Below are 22,879 nucleotides of genomic sequence, written 5' to 3' on the forward strand. Positions count from 1 at the left end.
ATGCATCCCAGGATGCTACCCAGAACCCCAAGTTGCTCACGGGGCCTGTCCTCTTTTGGCCTGGGTGACAGTGAATACGCCAGCTACTCAAAAGACTTGCAACAAATTTCTTTCCAAAAATTGGCTAAAGAGAGCCAGACTCAGTTTCTTTTGCTGGCAAAATAAGAATCATACGAATTATCCAGGCCCTCCACTCCCATTCTACAGGGGGCAGAAAAAAATGACTCTCAGAGAAGGCGGGTAAGATGCCCAAGGCTAGAGAGTCAAGACCAGAACTTGGGTCTCTAGAGCTGGGGATTTCAAAGCCCTCCTTTCTTGCTTCTTTTTCTTTAAATGGTAGTAATATTTACTTCATAGTGGTATTACTACTACGACGACGAGTAACAACAGAAACAGTAATAGCTGATGTTTTGGAGCCCTTTCGAACAGTGAGGATCATATTTACATGTGATCCTTAAAACATCGTATCAAGGTAAGTACTATTATTATCCCCATTTTACAGACGAGGAAATCAAAGTAGATGTTAGGTGAGTTGCCCACGATCATGAAGCTGTAAGTGATTAAGCTTTGAACCCAGGCCTTTCTGCTTCTCCAGCCTGTACACTGTTTCGTTTAAATAAGATTATACACACAACACACTTAGCGTGGTGCCGGGCACAAAGCAAGAACTGAACACGTGGCAATTGTCTTCATTTTCAATACCTTTAAAAAATTAATAATTTGTTCTTTGGAATAGCAAATACATGTATGTTGCAGGAAATTTAAAAGGTGCAAAAAAGCATCCAAGGGAAAGTCTTCCTATTGCCCCTGTCCCTTGCTCAGCCAGTTCCGTGGCCCAGAGGCAACCCCTATTCCCCATATCTTGGGCCCCTCCCAGAGGTCATGGTGACTGATGCTGAAGCAACATAGCACCGTAGAGATGTCAGTGCTGGGCGGTCTGTCTAGTCTCCTGTGTCCAGCTTGCAAGTGGCAGGAAGAGAAAATGCCAGTGCTTTTCTTTTTTCAACTTTCAGATATTTACAAGAAAGTGATGTTCCACGTTTGCTGGGTGCGTACTCCATGCCCCAGGGAAGCAGGACCCTGAGAGGGTGCATGGGCCCTGGGCCAGGCTGCAGGGGGTGCATTTGCACCGCCCCCCTCCCCCCCACCGACCTTCCAGCTGTGTGACCTTGGCCAAGTCAATGCCCTTGTCCAAGCCTTAGCTTCTTCATCTACAAAATGTGGGCGTTGCCCTCAATGAGCCCTGAGGTCCCGTGTTTGGTGGTTACTGTGGGAAACTGCAATGTAGATAAAGGGGGTGAACCGGCTCCGCTTTGTCCCCTCAACCCCCATAAGAACCCTCTACAGAGCAGGGATCTGGGCAAGAGCTCAGGCCCGGGGGTGCGGTTGGAGGCCTCTCCCTCCGTCTCCTCCCCACCCTGCCCAAATGAATGGCTGTGGACGATTACATCATCCTTCCCCTTGCTGCACCCACACCTTTATCGTGGGCTTATCGTGGGCAGAAAAAATGCATCAAAACATTCGGCCAAGACTCACACAAGGGCGCCTCCACTTACAGCCAAGTTCTTGCTGACCAGGTGGCCCAGCTCCCCAGGCGTGTCCGAGTTCCGGACAGCCACATCGCAAGGCGACACATAAAGCTTTGTGTTGTTCCGGTCGAAGAACTCCACTTCCGTGAGACCCACCCACGACGCGCTGCCCCAGTTGGACAGGATTTCCATGGTCACGTAGATGGCATCTTTGATCTCTTCTGCTTTCGGTCCCGATTTGTCCTTAGCGAGGAGAAAAGTAATGCCAAAGGATGGAAATACAACAGGTGGAATCCAGCTCTACCACTAAATGACAAGGTATTTAATTGTTCAGTGCCCGGGTTTCCCCCTCTGTACCATGAGGATAAGAAGAGCACCCATTACAGATGGTTATCATGGAGATTAAATGAGCTCATGTTTGTAAGGCATTTCAAACATAGTTACTAGAGGAATTTCCTGGCGGTCCAGTGGTTAGGACTCCACTTTCACTGCTGGGGCCCAGGTTCCATCCCTGGTCGGGGAACTAAGATCCCACAAGCCATGCAGTATGGCCAAAAAAAAAAGTTACTATGAACCCTGGCACTTAGTATTTTCTGTAAGAGTCTGTAAATAACAAAGAATGTTTAAAAGGCATCAGATTCTGCCTGAACACGTACTTTTCTCATCCACTACCAAGGGTTCATGTCCTATAGGCATGTCACAACTTATGCTGAATTGGGCTGGTGTTATGGGTTAAATTGTGTCCGCCACACACAAATTCAGATACTGAAGCCCAAACCCTAGTACCTCAGAAGATGACTCTGTTTGGAGACAGGGCCTTTAAAGAGGTAATTAAGTTAAAATGAGGCCGTTAGGGTGGGCCTAATCCATTCTGACTGATGTCCTTACAAGAAGAGGACATTTGGACCCCACCACCACCTCCGTGGGCTGTGGATTATTTACCCAGTTTGACAGTCACACATCCCCAGGACCAGAGAGACACCAGGGATGGGCAGGCACAAAGCAAAGGCCATGTGGGGACTCAGTGAGAAGGTGGAGAAACCCAGCCTGCCAACACCTGGATCTTGCATTCGCTTCCAGAACTGTGAGAAAAGAAGTCTCTGTTGTTTAAGCCACCCAGTCTGTGGTACTTGGTAGTGGTAGCCTAGCAGATGGCCTGTCTAACACAGTAGATAACACAAGGCCCTGGACAAGTCAGTTGACATCCCCCTGCCTGGCTGGGGACCAGGAGATGACACCATAGATCTGACAATCCTGTCCCGGAGATTAAGCGGGATACACACCCGGAGAAGACCCGGTCAGCAGTCCTGGCCTGCGTGCACTCTGTAAGTGGCCATTTCCACCCATTTCTCTCCTCCCTGGATTTTAATGCCTGCCTCCTTCGCGGGTAGGTTGTCTGGTCTGAGAGGTCGTGAATGCCATCAATCAATGGCCACACCGCGGAATGACTTCCCGAGGCCCCTTCGGGCTCTGATTGCAGTGCTGGTCGCCACGGATCAGCCGCTCAGAAAATGGTACCTTCCCCGCATGCACATGCCCTCTCTTAATTAACACCGTAATCTGCGATGGTTCTGTGAGCAGGAAGCTGAGCAAATGAACAGCAACTGTTCCCTACTTATTTTTTTAATTAATAGCCAGCGAGACGTGCTAGCGCTCTCAGCGTGTGTTTGGATGAGCCTTGATTGTCAGGCGATGGGATGGGGACATGGAGGGAGGGAAGTAAGCTGTCAGCCCCCGGAAGGAAGGCAGGGGCTGTGTTTATTAGCAGACCCCATGGCTTCCTCCTTCTCTGCCGCGGGGCCTTGTGAGCCCAGGCCAAGCCCTCTGCTACCCTGGGCCTGAGTCCCAGGCGGGCAGGATGGTGATAAAACTCAACTGGCCCGGCTCAAGGCTCGGGGATCAGGAGGTTAATGAACTTGTGCTTGGGAGGTGCGTTCCGCTGCCAGGTGCGCCCCGTGGGAGGCGTGAGGATGCGGCGCTGGTCACCGTGGTTGTTGGCCGTTGGGAGGAGGCCAGATGGGAGGCGAGCTGCCTCGAGGAGGGGCTGCTGGATCTCACGCACAGTGCAATCTAAGATGTGCAAATTCCTGCAGCGGGGTTTCTAAGTGAAGAAGCTGAAGGGTCTATTAACTAAGGAAGTGTCACAACTTGTCAGAGTTGCAACCCGACGGCCACCCCTGCTCGATTTAGGATCGAGGGGTCTGAGGCAAACACTGGCTGGCAAGCTTCTGGTCCCTGGCATTCACTGCCCCGCTCTCAACAAGACCACCTGCTTTTCCTTTGGTGAAGCTGTCCCTTCTCTTTTCTCAGCCATGAGGTATGGGGGATGGACACTTTCCTACCCCAAGGAGGAGATGAACTGGTCCAATTGATCAGTGTGTCCTGTCACCCGGGCCACCTGGAGGGAATGGCTCGGTGATGGGCACGTGACCCAGTTTCAGATCTGTGTGTGGAGAAACTGCTCTTTTCTCCTGACTGTGGGGTCTGAGGGTATAAGGGCAAGAGGTGGGAATCACTCTAGCTATTGAGGGATCACAGGGAGATAGCAGAGCTGGGACTGGGCACTGAGGTGGGGATGAGGCTCAAGATGCAGCTGACACGGTACAGACATAGTGTGAGCTTCTGGATCAAGTCCTACTTGATCCCGACTACGGCATTCATTACAAAGAAATGTGTCATTTTTCTTCTCTTTGTTTTATAAGTCAGTTTGCCCTGGGTTTTCTGTCTCCTATAATATAAGGAGACTTGATCCATCCAGGCTCTTTTTTTTTTTTTTTTTTTTAAAGGATTTTCTTATTTATTTATTTATTTATTTATTTATTTTTGGCTGTGTTGGGTCTTCGGTTCGTGCGAGGGCTTTCTCCAGTTGCGGCAAGCGGGGGCCACTCTTCATCGCGGTGCGGGGACCGCTCTTCATCGCGGTGCGCGGGCCTTTCTCTATCGCGGCCCCTCCCGTCGCGGGGCACAGGCTCCAGACGCGCAGGCTCAGCAATTGTGGCTCACGGGCCCAGCTGCTCCGTGGCATGTGGGATCTTCCCAGACCAGGGCTCGAACCCGTGTCCCCTGCATTAGCAGGCAGATTCTCAACCACTGCGCCACCAGGGAAGCCCCATCCAGGCTCTTTTTAACGTGGCTGAGGTTTCACCACACTTAGGATCCTCATAGCTAAGAAAGCAACTATGCCATACAGGGGGAAACAAAGCTTTGCTTTCCCTAGATTTTTCTAGACGGCATATTTCCTGATTCCTCCTTGCCTTGTGCCAGGCACCGAGCCGTCTGCCCTCACAGACCTTTCCTCTCCCAGCTGCGCAGTGGCCCCCGTGGGCTGTGGATTATTTACCTAGTTTGACAGTCACACACCCCCAGGACCAGACAGCTTAAGAGGCTTATCTAAGGTCACACGACCTCTAAATGATGGTGCCAGACTCCAAGCCAGAACTCCAGTCTGGGCTGGAGCAGGGCTCTTTCTGCTGTCATATGAGCTTTACGTGTGACTTTGGGAGGGCTTCCTGTTAAGTCCCCATTGGCCAATCACAAGATGGGTGACCACGGAACCAAATAGTTATAAGAAAGGCTTGGGTAGAGGAAGAGGTGAGAGGATGTGCTGGACACACACCTTTTGACCCAAAAGAGAAAAGCATCACCCGTTATCCCTCCACCCTGATGCTACCTTGCCCTTTCACCGTTCATGCCTCAGCTCCATTGACCCACTCACAGCCATATCCTTGCCCAGTCGCTGCAATCGTATCAGACTCGATGAAGATGAACATCACTTTTTGCAGCTAACTTCATATCCTTAACATTTTCTATCCGCATAATCTCCATAATGCAAATTTCCATCCTTTTACATGACTGCATTGTGCTGATGTATCATACCTTCCTGATTAACTCTACTATCGTGAGACATTTATGTTATTTCTGTGTTTTTTTCTCTCACCTTTCCCTACTTCCAATAATTGTGCAATAGCCATTTTTGCACCTATAGTTTTTTATTCCTGTTGAGTGATTTCTTCAGGGTAAGGAAGTGGGATCGTCAGGCTGGAAGACATAAGTATTTCTAAGGCTCTTCCTAAGAGCCTTTCAGCTTTTCAAAAGCTTTCCACCCATTTCTATTCCTGCCGGCAGGGTAAGACTGCCAGTTTTACTGTAACCTTGCCAGTGCTAGAGGTTATCATAAAAAATAATTTGTTAACTGAGATTTGTTAACATCAAATGGGATGTTAAGGTTGCTCTAATTTGTATTTCTTGATTACAAGTGATGCTGGATATTTTTCTATGGGCTTACAGGCTATTTATATTTCCTCTTGTGTGGACAGGCTTCTGTCTGCTGAAACTTCATGCTCCATTACATGGATGTCTATGTGCTGGGGAGGAGGGGGGATGGAGACTGGGGCAGAAAGATGCTAAGTTTACCACTGTCAGAGCAGCTCCCACCGAACAGAAATGATTGTACCGAGGGGCCCTTCCTCCCTCAGCCTTCAGGCAAGACATGGATGCCTTCCAAAACCCTCACAGGTCAAGGTTCTCACCTCTGGGTCCAGAACTTGCTCCTCAGTGGGTGAAACAACCTGGCTGAGTTGGGCGGAGTCACTTTCGATGGCTTGGAGGACTTTCAGAACCTTCTGCTGTTGTCTGAAATTGATTTTGTTTTAGCAAACAGGTATCGATAGTAATGATACACAATAGAGAATGTTCCCATCAAGGGTACCGGGCTTACTTTTCTATTTCAGAGAGAAGTAACAATTTGAGACGAAAATACTCACACCCGGCAGACAGATCAAAGGCGCACACCAGCTGGTTTTCTCCCTTTATAAATAATTGTACAATTAGCGATGAAAGAAGGGCCAAGTAAGAGAAATTGCTTGGGGCCAGATGGCCAGCTGATCTCCTTAAGCTGACTGCTAGGCTGTAAGAGTCTAGAGCTGGTGTCTACACAGTACATACAGGCTGCAGGTCAAATGCAGCCCGCAGCCTGTTTCTGTGTGGCCTGCAAGCTAAAAATGGTTTTTACGTTGTTAAAACAAACAAACAAACAAAAAGTGAAAAGTCTGAAGTATTTGCTATCTGGCCCTTTACTGAAAAAGTTTGCCAGCTCCTGATCTAGTGACCTGCCTTGCATCTCTAGTTTCTGAGGACACAGCATTCCAAACCTAGCAGAGAGTTGTCTGCAAACACACCCTACTTGTGCTGTTTAAGGCTGAGAACTCCCAAGACCCTGAAGCACAAAGGACCTTGATGATGAAGAAAGAAGCATTTGGTGATGTGTGTGCTGCTTGTAATGTATCCTGTATCTGTATCTGATGTAACATATCCTCAAGGCCCAGCCCTTTCACTCTCGGAGGAAACTTCAAGTTCTTATCTACGGCCACAATGGTCCACAGCATGGTTTCCAATCTGGGGTCTGCAGACTCCTGGAGGAGTGGCTAGCACTGCCTTTAGCCTATTCAGAGTTTTTCTACAAATTATCAAAGGCAAACACCCTCTGGATGGACACAGATCTGGAGAGTACATAGATTGGCCAGGAAATTCCTCCTTTGTGCAGAGAAAAAGTCCCCACGCCTTTTGGGGCTGATGCAGCCTCAGGCCAGAGCCTCAGCTTAGCGACCACTGTGCAGGCTGGACTTCAGCTGCTCTCACCGCTCAGCCAGGCACGGGCACTGCACAGACTACCACGCGCCCAGCTCCGCACAGCGGCCCGGGGAACATGGTGGGGTTCAAATGCGTGCTTGAAGCTATTGGCTTGGCATGGTGCATCTTTCTGAAGATCAGTGTTGCCTGATGACTACAAGAAAGCCTTTATTTTGATAATAAAACTTGACAGTGCCAATCACTGATGCTATGTGTGAATGGAACAGAATGCTGCATTTGAACAAACTCTGAATAGAGAAAAGAAGGTTCAAAGGACACTGCCTTGGGTCACTGTCTGCCGCGTGGGCTGCTTCCGTGGAAACCTTTGAGGAGACTGAAGTTTTACACAGGCTGAACAGAACTGAACAAGCCAAGAGACATGTGGCTGAAAGAAATCAAGTCAATTTCAGGCTTTTGGGTTGGAGGGAAGTTGAGGGGGGATGCAGTCTAAGGGAGCAGTTTTAAATGGTCTGGAATCATAATGCAAAGAAAAACCTCAATTAATAAGATCCTTGTGGCTGGATGGCTACGGGTTGCTGTTTTTGTTTTGAAGCTGCCTCGATAAGTACCTGCTCCCCAGAAGGCCGATTCTGTCGATGGCTTCACTGACGGCTCTGGCTCCCCCTGCTGCCCTGGACTGCTCCTGTGCGCTGGTCGCTGTGCTGGTTGCCGCGGTGATGGAGGGCGGCTGAGGGAGGATGGAAAAGCTTATTACACAGATGTCCGAGGCGACCCTCCTGGCCCAAGACACAGCACAGCCACGGTCAAAGGGACACACTTCGCAGGCCATCAGTCTCGTTGCGGGAGACTGGGAACAGGAATGAGAGTGAAAGTGACTACCTGGGGCTGATTAGATCTAGAATCCCCTCAAACGGTCTTTGCAAAAAAGGTGGGATCTCAGTTTCTTATGATCTGGGAGGTCCCAGGAAATGGTCTGCTTCAATGAGCCATTGAAAAATTTCTCTCATCAAAACCTTTCCCCACCTCCAGTGAACCTCTGTTCTGTTTGCTACAAAGTAGTGGGACTCCATGGAGAATTCCAGTAACATTAGACCCTTTGATTTTTAATCCTCCAAGCCTTTTCCCCTTCTTTTCCATTTATCATCTAAACTAGAAATGTGCTCTGCTCTTTATCTGCAAATAATTGTAGTCATTGGAAGCTCCGTGAATCAGAGGTCAGGTCATCCAGAAATCCTGGACCGCAGGGTGGGCAGAGTGGCAAACCTGTCAGAAATATTGGCCGGCAATGGTTTAAGATGACTGGGAAGTAATAGAAAAAGCAGGAGGGATGCCAAAAGAAAACCACTGCGTTGCTCTGGGGTGCTGCCCTGCCCGGCACTCTGTCTCATGAGCGTTCTCTCCAATTCCCTACTGTCCACCCCTTATCTTCCCCTGTCCTCTTCTCCTCCACGACTCTCCCACTCCTGGGACAGGCCAGGCTCATTCCCACTTCAAAGCTTTTCCCCTGTTCCTTCCACTTGGAATGCTGTTCCTTTGTTGGCTGGCTCCTTTTTTTTTTTGGCTCCTTCTTACTAGACAGGGCTCAGCCTAAATGGGACACCTTCCAAGGGACCTCCTTGGATCCCCCTGTGGGAAGTAGCCACCATCCTATACCCTGTCACTCTCTCACCCATTAGCACCTTGTATTGCCACCTCTCTCTGAAGTCACCTTGGTTATATACGGCTTTACTCGTATATACTCGAATCTTGTCTGAAAGCTCCCTGAGGCCAGGGGCTACTCTGGTCTGACTCGGCCACCTCTGTATTCTGAGGACACAGCATAGACTTGTGCACAGTCTAACAAAGACGTTCCCAGGTGTTTTATTAATTCACGACCATATTTCCTGGGGCCATCTTTGCTGAGACTGGCCTAACTGACCTAGGTAGATGTAGATATAAATTGATTTATTTAGGATACTGAGACCCTTTTCTGTGTTATCTTGTCAGGAAATGGAAACGTTAACAAGGGACTGGAATCAGCAGGCCTGGGTGAGTTCTGGCTTCCCCTTGTAACCTTGGGCAACGTGCTTCAGCACGGGTCTCCCCATCTGGGAGATGGGCAGAATGCTGGCGTGCTCAGGGAGCACGGTGAGGCCCTGCTGGGACCGTGTGGGGAAGGCCCTCTGGAGACCGTTGGCTGCTGTGGGAATGGGGCTCTGCTGTCCCTCTCTGGCCTTCACTGACCTCAGGGGTCTCCTCCTTCAGCAGACAGGTCCATGACTCTGCTGGTGGTCTCTCAGTGCCCTGGAAGGATGGAATCACATGATCTGAGGTCAGAATAAAGCCATCCACTTCACACTCTTCACTGATAGAGGTACAGACCATCTTGAGGGTCATAGACACAAATGTCAGGGGCAAAGGGCTGAGCACCAGGAAAACAGACTACAGATGCTGCTTGATGATCGCCCCAAAGAGCAGCCTGCCAACAGGGCCTGGGGAGCAACTAGCGGTGTGGACGGGGCCCTAGGCTTTCAGGCAGGCAGACCTTAGCCACTTCCACAGACATACCATGAGAGAGCCGCCCTGATGCCCTGGGTGCCATCAGCCGTATCTATAAAACAGTGTGATGAAACCAGCCCTGCCTGTGTCAGGGCTACTGTGAACATCAAGTTAAGGTAAAGGATTTCAACAGGTGAGTCAGGGAACATGCTTCTGAGAAAGGATGTAGACATTGAGGGATGTCCAAGCTCCCCAGAGACCCCCGCTCCACCCCACCATCCATCCTCCTGTTTGCTGCTCAAAGCCGAAGGCTGCGGGCACCAACTCAAACACCTGTAGGGCCAGAGGGGTTTCCTGAGAAGGTGAAGCAGGCCAGGAGCAGGACATTAAGGAGTGGTGAGGACTGCGGAGGCCGGAAGGGCTCATGCTCTGGGGAAGGGGGTCTTTCCAGAGAAGCCAGAGCTGGTTGTTTGCGCCATTCTGTCTCGGACCCAACAATGTGCAACTCTAGTTGAAGGTATTCAGGGTTTGTAAGGAAATCAGCAAGAATTGGAGGCATATTAGCGTCCAACTTAGGCTTAGGAAACAAAAGATGGAAAGGAGGTGGAGGAAATGGGGACTTCGACAGGTCAGTAAGCAGCTGTGCATCAGACAGTGGATGTGCTGATTGGTCTAAGGTCAGGGATGCCTCCACTGCTCTCTCTCTTCACCATGTGCCCTTTGCAAGCACCGCTCAGACACTGCCTGGTCCCTGAGTAGCCCAAGTCCTTCTCCATCCTTTCCCTCTGCCTGGGAACGCACCTGTGGTGGGCTGGCGGGGGGCTCAGCCTTTCTGCTGAGGATCGCCCTCTGCAGGGCCTCGTTCTCCACCTGGATGGCTCTGAGCACGGCTGAGGTGTCCTCCTCTCGGTCCTCCGCCTTGCGCACGAGTTTTCGGGTTGCTGATAGGGGTCTCTCTCGGCGGCTTCCAGGTCCTGGGGGCAGAAAACAGGGGGTGAGCCTTTAGACTGCATTCTTGGAGGGCAGCTCCAAATCGATTAGACTCAAATTGAGGAACATTCTACAAAAACAACTGGCCCATACTCTCCAAAAATGTCAAGGTCAAAAAAGACAAAGATAGCCTGGAGAGCTGCTCTAGATGAAAGCAGATGGGGCAGACATGGCAGCTGAATGCAATGGTGATCCCGAGGCTGGATCCTGGGTTGGCAAATATCCCTGTAAAGAACATTATTGTAGCAAGTGGAGAAATCCGAGTAGAGTCTGTGACTTGGATAATAGTATTGTATTAATGCTAAATATCCTGAATTTCATACGTAAGTGCACTGTGGCAATGTAAAATGAATGCCCTTGTTCTTAGGAGATACATACCGCAGTGTTCAGGGTAAAGTGGGATGCTGTCTACAATTTAATTTCAAATGATTTAAAAATACACACACGCAGAGCAAATATAAAGCAACTGCAGCAAAATGTTAACAACTGGTGAACCTGGGGGAATGGGAGTGTCATTTGTACGATCCTTGCAACTTGCCTTTACATCTAAAATTGAAATAAAAAGTTAAAAAGTTAGCCCTCTAACAAAGTGCCTATAAGGACTAACACCTGACATTGTGAAGAAGGATGGGTATTTGGGAATATTTTTGCTTTGTTTCATATTTGCACAGGTAATAAGAGTTACAAAGAAATTACTCCTCAACTGAAGAAAAAAAGTATTGCAAAGCTGTAGTCGATTCTGGAAGTTCTAATGAGTGGAACACTGATTTTATAATATGCAAAAATATTTGCAATATATGAAAAAGTACCCAACAAGACTGGTTGGAAAAAAATACATTATGGTACGTTTACCCAATGGAATACTACACATCTGTAAAAAGAAAGGCATTCTAAAATATCTATAGATAAATATGGTGACCTGAATTTGCTTCATAATCACCTGGGGTGTGGGTGTGGGTGCAGATGAAATTGGCCATCAATTGACCATTGCCAAGGTCGGGTAATGAACATGGGGGGTTATGATAACATCCTCTCAATTACTTATGTTTGGATTCTTTCTCTGTTAAAAAAAAAAAATCTCCGTTTAAAAATAGAACTGCTCAAAATGTTTCCATTGGGATGTTTAAAGAGGCTTTAACCTACTGAATTTCATCCCCTCGGCAAATATTTATTGAGTGCCACTCTGCCAGGCTCTGTTCTTAGCACTGGGGACACAGCAGCGACCACACAGATCAAGACCCTCGCCCTTGTAGAGAGAGGCAACAGGCAGAGCAACAATAAATACTCTAGGGTGTTCCATGCCAGAAAATGATATGGAAAAACAAGAACAGCAGAGCACAGTAACAGAGATGGGGCGAGCAGGGTGGCAGCGTTGGCCTCACGGAGCGTTGGGGAAGTGTGGTCCAGGAACCAGTGCGAAGTGAGAGGCCTGAGAAGGGGTGGGGAGGGCCAAGGCAGGGCCTTGGAGGACACTGTAAGGCCATTACTCTGAGAGAAATGGGGAGCCACTGAAGACTTGAGAGCAGGGGACCTGATCTGACTTAGGTGCTGAGTGGAGAACAGAATGAAGGGAGGTGAGGGGAAAGCAGAGAGGCCAGTTAGGGCTCCTGCAGCTGTCCAGTGGAGGGGGGACGCAGAGTGTGGTCAGTTTCTGCATGTATGTTGCAGACAGAGGCAACAGGATTTCCTGACAGAGTAGATGTGGCTGGTGCAGAAAGAGAGGAGTCAAGAGTGATGCCAAGGTTCTGGCCTGAGGAAACAGAGGATGGGGCTGCTTTCAGTTGAGCTTGGGAGGGCTGTCAGCAGAGCAGGTTTGGAAGCGAAGAGCGGGGGCAGCTTGGAGCCCAGAGATGTGATTTTGGCATCAGGGTGGAGCTGTCGAGTTGGCCTGTACACACACACGAGGGTGGAGTTTGGGAGGGTGGTCTGGGCTGGAGATGTGAATTCAACATAGGCAACTGGGTTGCATCATTTAACAATAGTATCAAAGACTGACATTAACGCTGGCCTATAACTAACTAACCGGGAATTGATGGCTATGACTTCTCTGGGGAGATATAGATATAGATATAGATACAGATATAGATAGCCTGGTACAAAGGCTTGTTAAAAACCAGCAATCTGGGCTTACCTGGTGGCACAGTGGTTGAGAGTCCGCCTGCCAATGCAGGGGACACAGGATCGAGCCCTGGTCTGGGAAGATCCCACATGCCACAGAGCAAATAAGCCTGTGTGCCACAACTACTGAGCCTGCACTCTAGAGCCCGCGAGCCACAATTACTGAAGCCCACGTGCCACAACCACTGAGCCTGCGCTCTAGTGCCCGTGAGCCACAACTACTGAGCCCACGCGCCTAGAGCCCGTGCTCCGCAACAAGAGAAGCCACCGCAATGAGAAGCCCGTGCACCGCAACAAAGAGCAGCCCCTGCTCGCCACAACTAGAGAAAGCCTGTGCGCAGCAACGAAGACCCAATGCAGCCAATAAATAAATACATACATAAAATTTGAAAACAAACAAACAAAAAAAACCCAGCAACCTTCCATCCTCATGACCTCAGTTAACAGGCACCGTTGATTATTAGAGATTTAGTTGGAGCCCTTTATCCTCCTGCTGTGTTGTTAGAATTTACATCTGAACGAGACTTCAAGTAGCAACACCAAGAACGGCTTTGGCAGGAGAGGGAGTATAGCCAGGTACTGGGTTGACGGAAAAGCTAAGCGAAAATGAGGGGACACCAATTTCTTCCAGGCATCCAGGAGAGGGGCTTTGGATGTGAATAACCAGGGACCGGGCAGGCACTCTGGGTGAGTAAGACTGAACTCGGGGTGGGGGTCGGGGAGATGGGAGGCAGCTGAGCCACTGCCCAGCTCCAGCCAATGCCTGCCAGGCAGAGCTGTGCTTCTAGTGTTGCCAGGTTTTCCTCCAAGAAAAGTTAGAATCTGAAGTTTATGTGAAATCCCCCTGAATTTATTTGTTCATAAAGTATTTCAGTGTTTAGGAAACGTGAAAGCCAACAGAACCCAAGGGCTGGTCTAATACAGGCCACGGCAAGTCCAAGCTGCTCCTCCAGGAAAGTCAAGGGCACCCAAAGGAAGCCTTGCATGCCTCCGGATGGCTGGCTGGCCTGGGCGGTAACGGCAGTGGGTCATTCCTGACTTTGATGGGCTCTTGCTGTGGGTCCAGCACTGCTCCTGGGGACACAGAGGAAGGCACTGCCGGCAGTGTGACCCGGGGACTCTGTGCTCCCCAGTCAAGGCTGCTTTAACTCTGGTTTCCTTTCTTATCAGCTACTTGGCCTGCTCTGCAACTCGAGGGATGAGAAGGTGAGAGCTGGAAGGAGCTGATGGAGGTGGGGATTCTCATTGCTATGGAAACACTGTGGGTCCAAGGGGTGTGGTGAGGCCACTGGGATCTTCCTCACGCAGGTCCCTGAAGCAGCTGGGAGGACAGGAAAAGAGAGTGAAGGAAAAGAAGTGGCCTTGAGCCCCTCTGGAGCTGGAACTGAGGAATCCTGAAGCATCAACACAACCTCACCCCAAGGGGAGCTGAAGCAGAACTGGGTTCCCCGCAAGGCACAGGCATTAATGACACAGGCTCTCAACTGTCACTACACTGTGGGATGAGATGCTGCTCTGGGTGCCAGGGTACAGACGTGGGTGGGAAAGGCATGTCCCTGTCCTCACAGACCTCACAGTCATGGGGCAGAGACAGACACGGATCAGGCACACAGGACACGCCAGCAGCAGGTGATGAGTGCTGGGGAGAAAAATCAAGTGGGATAAAAGCTAGAGATGACAGGAGGGGGAAGGACACTATTTCAGACACTCGGTCAGGGAAGGTGACACCTGAGCAGAGACCTGAAGGCGGTGAGCCTTGTGAATACCCATATGCGGAGGCTGTTCCAGGCCAAGGGAGCAGCAGGTGTCAAGGCCCTGCGGTGGGTGGAGCTTGGCACAGGGGGGCTGGCCTCGGGGAGCGAGGGGAAGACTGGGGGGCAGCGGGGGGGGGGGTAGACAGGTCTCATGGGACCCTGAGGCCAAGTAAGCCCCAGAGGCCTCCTGCTACTCCAGGAGGCCACGCCCACCTTGTTTGCTGCTATGTCCTGGCTCCCGGCATTATGATCATCGTCAAATGAATGGATGGAAAATGATTTCAATTCCGAACCTTGTCAATCTGCAGTATTTGCGAATATCATTAAGACATATCATCTCCTCCTCCATCTGCAGTAAAGCAGAGCTGAGAAATTCAAGGCCCCTTCAGATCCTACAGAAGACCCTATAAATAAGGGCCGAGGATCTTGTGTACAGCTAAACAAACGTGCCAGCACTCTGACACTGGGGGTGCGAACCCCAGCATCGGTGCGAGGCTCGGGCAATGCCAGGATAAGCAGAACCTGAGATTCGTAAGCTCCTTCTGCACTTCCTGCCTAGAGCACTTATAAAGTCAGTCGAAAGAGAGCCCCTGCGTGGTGACCCTTGCCTATTTATTGCCACTATGTGGGCGAGAGCCCCGTCCGCTTGTGCCTCAGTGGTCTGGGGCTATGGTGGAGCATCGCACCTTGGCCACTACAACCCTACGATCACCTCTTCTTGGAAAAGGATAATCAGGAAGGCATTTTCTTCCAGTGGGGTTCAGCTTTGTCTGCACAAACCCTTCTGCCCTGAGCGCCTTTCATCTGGGAGGGAATGCTCCTGCAACAACACGATCATTGGGTCCTGCCTGTGCCCTTTGAGTCCTATTAGGCTAAGAAGATGCTTTTAAAAATTATATCAGCCTTTCTCTGAGTGAAGGTCAATGCCACAGCTCCACCACCAGAGCTCTCCCCATCCATGGCTTCCCAGAAACGCGTGTACACAGTGCCGTGTCCTCCTGAATCACATCCTCGTTGCCTGGCTGTGTAGACTGTGCGTTTCCTCATTGCACACGAGGTCACTGCCTTTTGATTCCATTGGAAGTTCTCCTTGCTCGCTTGGGGGAGCCGTTTCTGCACTGGCCTGAGCACCACGTGAGGGTGGATTTATTCTCATCACAGATCTGGAGAACGGTGGATTTATTCACACAGTAAATCGGTGCCACCAGCAAAAGCCAAATGGCACATTTTAATTTATCCCAAGCTGCTCTTTTCTGGTTGAAAACCACTCCTCTACTGTTAACTTCACTTTCTCTTTGCTTCACTAGAACTTGGCTTTCATCTCTCTTGCAGGGAAACAAAAGAGCGTATCAATTCAGGAGATTTACCATGAATGCAGCACATGTCACAAAGAAGACGTGAGGACATGGGGGCTGTCTGGTCAGCTCACCAGCCAGGCGGCTTCTTCCCACTCGCCAGCTATGACTCGAAAAGCTCAAAGTCAGAGTCTCAGCAAAATGACCCCTTCCCACATGCAAGGGCCCTTTGAGATCACCTGGGAATCCATTGAAAAGGCAAACATTACATCTGAGAATCACAAGGGTCTAACGTAGATAGAGCTCATAGGCCGGCAGCCCAAAGGCTGAAGCCAGCCTGAAGACTGCGTTGTGTGACTTTTTTAAAAAAGTGGAAACAGATGCTAAGTTAAAAAAAAAAAAAGAAGAAGAAGAAGAGAAAATCCACCTGAAAATCGGGATTCCTGGCGTCTCTTGAAAAGTCCTATGATCTGACGTGGCAATCGTGAGCTGGGGAGCAGCGCCTGCTATAGACGGGGCATCAGTGGTGGTCATGTGCCTGTCAGCCCGGAAACTGTGCACGATTTGTGTGGTGAAAGGTCCAGGGTAACAGCTGGCTTAGCCGTGTTTTGTCCTGAGCTGCACACACTCCCTCTAAAATCCAACCAGGAGGGGGAAGGGGGCTGCCTGCTGGGACAAGAGCTTACATCTGAGTATTCCAGAGCCTCTGTGCATTTTAAGTTGGCTCAGCCTCAGCAGGCTACACGCTTCCCACAGCGTAGGAGACTGCGACAAATGGCCACAAATGCCTCCCACCTGCAATGTGCCACACCGCCCTGTGACGCTGCAGCATCTCCCATCAAGAGGTGGGTTGTTGAATCTGTTTCTCTAGCTGGGCATGGCCTGGTGACTTCCTTTGGCCAACAGGTCCTTAGCAGTCACGACCAAGTGGAGCCTAACTTAAGAAAGCACTGCTGGGGTGTGTCCTCTCGGGCTGCCTGGAGACCACCAGGCGCTGGATAATGAGACCACGTGGAGCAGAGACGAGGTGTCCCAGCTGAGGCCCTTGGGCCAGCGGGACCGCCAGACGCTGTGAGGGTGGCCGTGCGAGACCAGCCAGCCAGGCACCCACTATGGAACTGGCCAGCACCCCCCACAGCAATAATAAAAGCATTGTTGCTTGCAGCCACTGCAGCGTGGAGGGGATTGTTAGGCAGCAAGAGATAGTTGATACACCTGGCTTGTCCAGGCCTGTGCTCTTCTCATCTCTGAAGCTTAGTTGGGGGCCTCTCCACAGGCAGATGCTGTCTGTAACCCTTAATACTCATTCTTCTGCTGCTGTCTCTTCATGAGCCCAGGAATGCACGTGATTTTTAATGATTTTTCAAGGAAGGCAGTCAGCCCCCATCTCCCCATCCCTGACTAAATGACTTTACTCTTTCCTCGCATATTACAGTCCTTTGCTCCGCACCCGGCCCCTGAAGAATTTGTAGCAAAGTGCCCTGTGTGGTTAATTTTTGTAAGAAATGAGCAGCAGTTGCTTTCATCCTCCCAGCAGCAGTGACCTTCACGGCATCCATGTTTTCCTTCAGGGAACCACCTCTTCTCCATCTTCTCAGTCTACATGCTTTGGATGGATCTGGATCTGCCCCCACTCCTGGCCCTGCCTGGGCCCTTGAGAGAACAGGTGCTCTCCCTGACTACAGAGACTGGAGATCGGTTCAGGGTAGAGCTGGTTCTTGGACTCTGCTGGAACTATTTGGAGAGGAGCAGTCCCTTTCCCCTGGGGTTGCTAAGTCAGTAAATGTGAGCCTGGAGCCACCAGGGACCATCTCCGGACCATGCCTGAGACTACAGATGTGGTTCTCAAAGTGTGGTCCCTGGAGCAGTAACATCAGTATCATCTAGGAACTTGTTAGGAATTAAAACGCTTAGGCTCCACCCTAGACGCACTGAATTAAAAATTGGGCAGGGTCCAACAATCTAGTTTTAATTTGCTTGGCCAATCATTCTGATGCATGTTCAAGTTTGAGACCCAATGGACTCAAAAAGTAGAGCTAAGTGATGAAGAAACAGTTCCTGGTGATAGCATCATCTGAGTACCTGGATCCCACCATGCCTGAGGGCAAATCTATAGTCCTGGACTTTTCAGGTCTCTGAGCAGTACATCTTCCTGTGTTGCTTCAGCCAGTTTGGATTTCTGACACTTGCTATTAATAATGAACACTGACATATGTTATGAGACTCTGGACTTTGGCAGAATGGTCTTCCTGCTGCAGGTTTTCTTGACAGAAATGCTAACTGCGCTAACTGCAGGGCTGTTAGTGTCTTCTAATTCACTCATGCTGAAGGGTGTTACTTTATTTCTGTGGTTGGCAGCTTGTCTGGGAAAAGTGGTTCAGATATATAACCTCCCTAGAGCACTCTGACAACTTGGACAGTAAACTTTCTGCATTTAAGACTGATGTTCTTTCACCTTCAACAAGACAACAGGTCTCTGGAAGTTTCCTGGAAGGCTTATTGATAGAGACCAAAGTAACCCAGGGCATGAGGCCCTTTCATTAGAACAAGGGACAATTATAGTGATAGAGAGGAATTAAGCTCTCGTGGAGTTGCATCATATGTACATTTAATTGACATAAATTCAATTTTATGACCTTGGCCAAGGATAAAGGAGCAAGGAGAGAAATAACTCTTTTAAGAGGGCAGGCAATAGGTTACACTTATGGTAATGGCAGGCTATCTAATCCAGACCAACCTATCCCTGGAGCACAACTAGAAAACCCGGACCAAATAATAGTATAAAAATCTGTTTATAAAAAGAAATCTGTTTGAAGGCATGGAGAGTGAACAGGGCTGTGAAGGGTTACAGGCAGGAGAATAGAAACCTAGAGAGGTGACCCCAGCGCCTGGGAAGTGTTTCCCCTCAAGGTGCTGCTGATTCTAAGAGCTGTTGCAAGGCTGAGAAACTGAAGAGAGCTGGTGACAGACTCAGGGCTACAGTCTGAGAGTCAGGGTGACCTAGAAAGAGCCAGGCATGAAGGGCACAGAAAGGTTAACAATGTAGGCAAATCTAAATTACTATTGACTATTTTAATAATAATAATAATAATGATGATGATGTCTGGTGAGGTTTAATATCTAGAGAGAATTAAAATGCATGACAATAATAGCATTTAATTTTGGATGGGAGTAAATGGAGTTACAGAGTTGTAAGGTCCCCACTGAATGAGAAGCGGTAAACTTGCTAATTTAAAGTAGACTCTAATAAGTCAAGAATACATGTTGCAATCTCTGGTAATGACTAAAGACTAGTAAAAGAATGTATAACTAACAAGCTAATAGAGAAGAAAAAAGAGGGATAATGTAATCAGTTCAGAATAGGGCAAGAAAGGAGAGAAAAAGGAACATAAAACAGGCGGAACAAATAAAAAGCAAACAATAAAATGGTAGATTTAAACTCAAATAGATCTGCAATTACATTAAACGTAAATGGACTAAATGTGCCCATTAAAACACATAGATTGTTAGAGGATAAAAATAAAAACCAATTACATGGGGTTTACAAGAGACAAACCCCAATGTAAGGATGCAGACTGTTTGAAATGAAAGGATGAAAAAGGATACGCTACATAAACACTAACCAAAAGAAAGCTGGTCAACTTTAAGACAAAAGCATTATTAGAGTGAAAGAGACAACACTCGGTGATAAAAGGTTCAGTTCACCAGGAAGATATAAAAAGGCTGATTTTGTATGCCCCCCAGAAAGACGTCCCCCCCACAAACAGAAAGTAAAGCATCTAAGCAGTCCAGATTTTGCCTGGACAAGTGAGACCTGGTTTGAGTATTCTGTCCTTTCAGCAAGTCTCAGGGTCCTGTGCCTCTGGAGGTACTAATATCTCAGTGACCTCAGCATAATGCCAGTGCTTAAAATCACATTTTCCCTACAACCAGACCCTAAACAAGGCCAACTGCTTCATCTGGAGCTTGACCAAGAAGCTGTGATTGTCCCCACCCTGAAGGAGCAATGACTCTTGGGCTTAAGGAGAGGTGATATGGCTGTATGGGGTTTTCTAGATGGAGCCATATACGCTGCACTTGATCATCAGTCTGAGGGATTTTCAAGGGTAGCTTTAACCACCTGCACTTTTTTTTGACCTTTAGAACCTCATCCCCATGGGACATGTGGCTCCAATGTCATCCCATTTCAGTATGAGAGTGGTGACAATGCCATGGTTTTCAACTTTCCTTTTTTTCAAATTTGGCCTATGTAGGAGCCATGTATACTTAACAGATAAAGGCTGACCTCCAAACCTGTTCAAAATGAGGATTCCACCACCTCAAACAGTGTCCTCTTTAAGGGAATCAATGGGACAAACTAAGAACCAAGTGCCAGGGACAGCTGGTAATCTGATTTTTACCAGATGGACCCAGTGACATGTGCTGTTTATGTGAATGCATTGCTTCCTTGCCATGGTGGTCCGGAAAGTCAGAGTCATGAGTGTGACCCCCTGAGGCATTCATCTGTTCACCCCTTGGCATCAACTTATTGTTCCTACTCTTGTTTTCCCTTTACCTTCATTTCCTTACATATTGTTAAAGTCTTCCTGCACTATGAAATTTGTTAGAACATGTCAGAACTTCTTGGAGAAAGGCAGATTATAAATAATTAATGAAGCTTGACTTCTCAAAATGCTGTACATGAAGGTGTGTGTTACAGTTGACTTGTTGAAGTCTTAACCTCCTAGTACCTGTGAATGTGACCTTATTTGGAAATAGGGTCTTTGCTGATGATCGAGTTAAGATGAGGTCATTAGGGTGGGCCTCAATCCAATATGACTGGTACCCGTATAAGAAGGGGAAACTTGGACCCAGAGACAGATGTGTACACAGGAAAGCACCAGGTGAAAGTTGGAGTTATGTTGCCACAAGGCAAGGAAATACCAGAAGCTAGGAGAGAAGCCTGGTGCAGATTCACCCCTAGTGCCTTCAGAAGGAACATGGCCCTGCTGACACCTTGATCTTGGACTTCCCAGCCTCCAGAAACGTGACACAATAACTCTCTATTGTTTAAGCCAATCAGATTGTGGTACTTTGTTACAGCAGCCCTGGGAAATGAATACAGTATTTGAAATGATTTTAGTTGATACATGGTTTAACTTTAAAAATGTTAACAGTTATATATTTATATTAATGAACATTAGAAAAAACAGAACAAGTGACTCCAACCTGTGGATTTTAGGCACGTCATTGCTTAGAACTAGACTGATGTGGGTATGTCGCAAGCAAATAGCAGTTGAGTTGACACATGAGGGGCCATGCAGTGGACTGATTACAAACAGATACTCTGCAGCCAGGTTTTAAACACTGGCTTTACCACTTACTGGCTGTGTGACCTTGGGCAGATTCCTCAACCTCTCTGTGCCTTGGTTTCCTCTGTATAATAGTGTTGATAATAGCAGTACCTGCTACACGGGGTTGTTTGGGTGATTAAATGCAAGATTAACACGTGTGGTACAAAACACAGCCTGGGAGCTGGTTCAGTGCTTTGTAAGTGCTGGTTCTTCATTTTATTACCCAGAAACGTAAATATTTAGTGATCATGGCCTGCACATGAAGGAGGGAGATCCCAGTGAGCCCAACAGGACAGCTGGGAAGGGTGCTTGACCGCCACTGTGCTGCTCCCACTCTACCAGGGGCTCTGGAAGGTTCCTGCACAGTGGCACTCTACCCTTGGTTTCATTTCTTTTAACAACTTGTCTTGGAGGAATTTTCTAAAAAACCATTTTAAAATTTTTCACATAGAGTGAACATCAGCAGTACAGACTGGAGTCCTGTCAACTCGAGCAGTGGTCAGTGGAGCCAGTCCAGGCGTAGAAGAAACAATGGCTCAGGGCTTGCCCTCCACACTCTCCACCAGCTGACCCTGAGCAAGCGCTTGCTCTGAGCCAGGCGCTCCTCTAAGCAGTCTATCCATCCAGTCCTTTAATCCTTATACTGACCCTCAGAGGAGAGTCTTACTCTTATCCCTGTTTGGCAGATGGGAGAATGAGGCCCAGAGAGGTTAAGTAACCTGCCCAAGGTCACGGAGCTGGTAGGTGGAAGGGCAGGATTTGTACCAGGTGGTCAGGTTGCAGAGTCTGCCAGGCCTATCTTCTGCCAGGGTTGCTGGGCTGGTGGGCTGTCAGCCCAGAGCTGCTGGTGGGCTGTCTCACCACCCTAAGAGCCTTTCTGAGAATGCAGGGCATAAAGGAGAAGCTGAGCCAAGAGGTGTGGAGAGGCAGACTGCTGACATACTTTAATTACTGGGGTCTGGCTGTGCCCAGAGATCACACCACCTTTGAAAGTTCATTTACACGGGTTGATGCCTTTGAAAGTTCATTTACACGGGTTGATGTAGATCCTTTTCCTTCAATCCACTCTTTTTATCACATGCTATCTAAAATGCTTTGCTTTGTATTAGCACAGTCTTTTCCCCCCATCAGTTTGGGGCTTGATAAGGGTTAATCAGGGAATGCCTGGGTGCCCCCTTAGCCAGACCTCCACCTGCAGCTCTGCCTCAGGGCTCCACCGGCACCCAGAGCCTCCCGAGCCAGAGCACTGGAGGGTCAACACCACCAGGTACAGCCCACAACCCAGCACCGAAGGGAGGGCCCCTCAGCCACCCCGGGGTGGGAGCAGGCTTCTGCTCGGCACCGCCCCCTGAGCTCCCCAGCCAGGTGGAGCTCCACCTGCCCAGTGAACTTGCTTGGTGATGAAGCCAGTTTTGGCTCCTCCCCTTTCCTGTCCCCTTCCAGGGACCACCTCCCAACTAGATTACTTGTTCTGGAATCCTCATCTCAGAGTCTGGTCCTGGGGAATCCAAACCAAGACAATATTTACACAGCAGGGAGCAAACGCTCAGTAAGTGGAAGGACTGTTATCACTTCCTCCGCCTCCTTCCATCTGCCCTGAGCTGCTGGGAAAAGAGCTTCAAGCCTCAGGCCTCATGCATGGAGTGCACTGGTCCAGATCTGGGAACGGTGACTGTTTGGAGTAGGGGTTGCTTCCTGCCGCCAGGTCCCTTGGCCCGTCCCTGCAGGAAACAGTCCCTCCAGCTCCTTAGTAAACGTGGATGGAATGTCATGGCCACAGAGGTCACTTGTCT

General features: G+C 49.0%; 1 protein-coding gene across 2 annotated transcripts in view; it reads right to left on the reverse strand.

The window, feature by feature from the left end:
* The window catches only part of KATNIP (katanin interacting protein), a 194,929-nt gene that overhangs the window by 69,044 nt on the left and 103,006 nt on the right, over positions 1-22,879 (reverse strand). For both annotated transcript variants that reach the window (XM_057528396.1, XM_057528397.1), the window contains exons 9-13: positions 10,398-10,570; positions 9,342-9,401; positions 7,727-7,845; positions 6,059-6,161; positions 1,557-1,772 (exon numbers count right to left, since the gene is read on the reverse strand). In XM_057528396.1, coding sequence (XP_057384379.1) covers positions 1,557-1,772; positions 6,059-6,161; positions 7,727-7,845; positions 9,342-9,401; positions 10,398-10,570 — 671 coding nt within the window. The remainder of the gene's footprint in view (positions 1-1,556; positions 1,773-6,058; positions 6,162-7,726; positions 7,846-9,341; positions 9,402-10,397; positions 10,571-22,879) is intronic.

Source organism: Balaenoptera acutorostrata, chromosome 15 (genome assembly GCF_949987535.1).
Source record: "Balaenoptera acutorostrata chromosome 15, mBalAcu1.1, whole genome shotgun sequence".
Classification (NCBI taxonomy): domain Eukaryota; kingdom Metazoa; phylum Chordata; class Mammalia; order Artiodactyla; family Balaenopteridae; genus Balaenoptera; species Balaenoptera acutorostrata.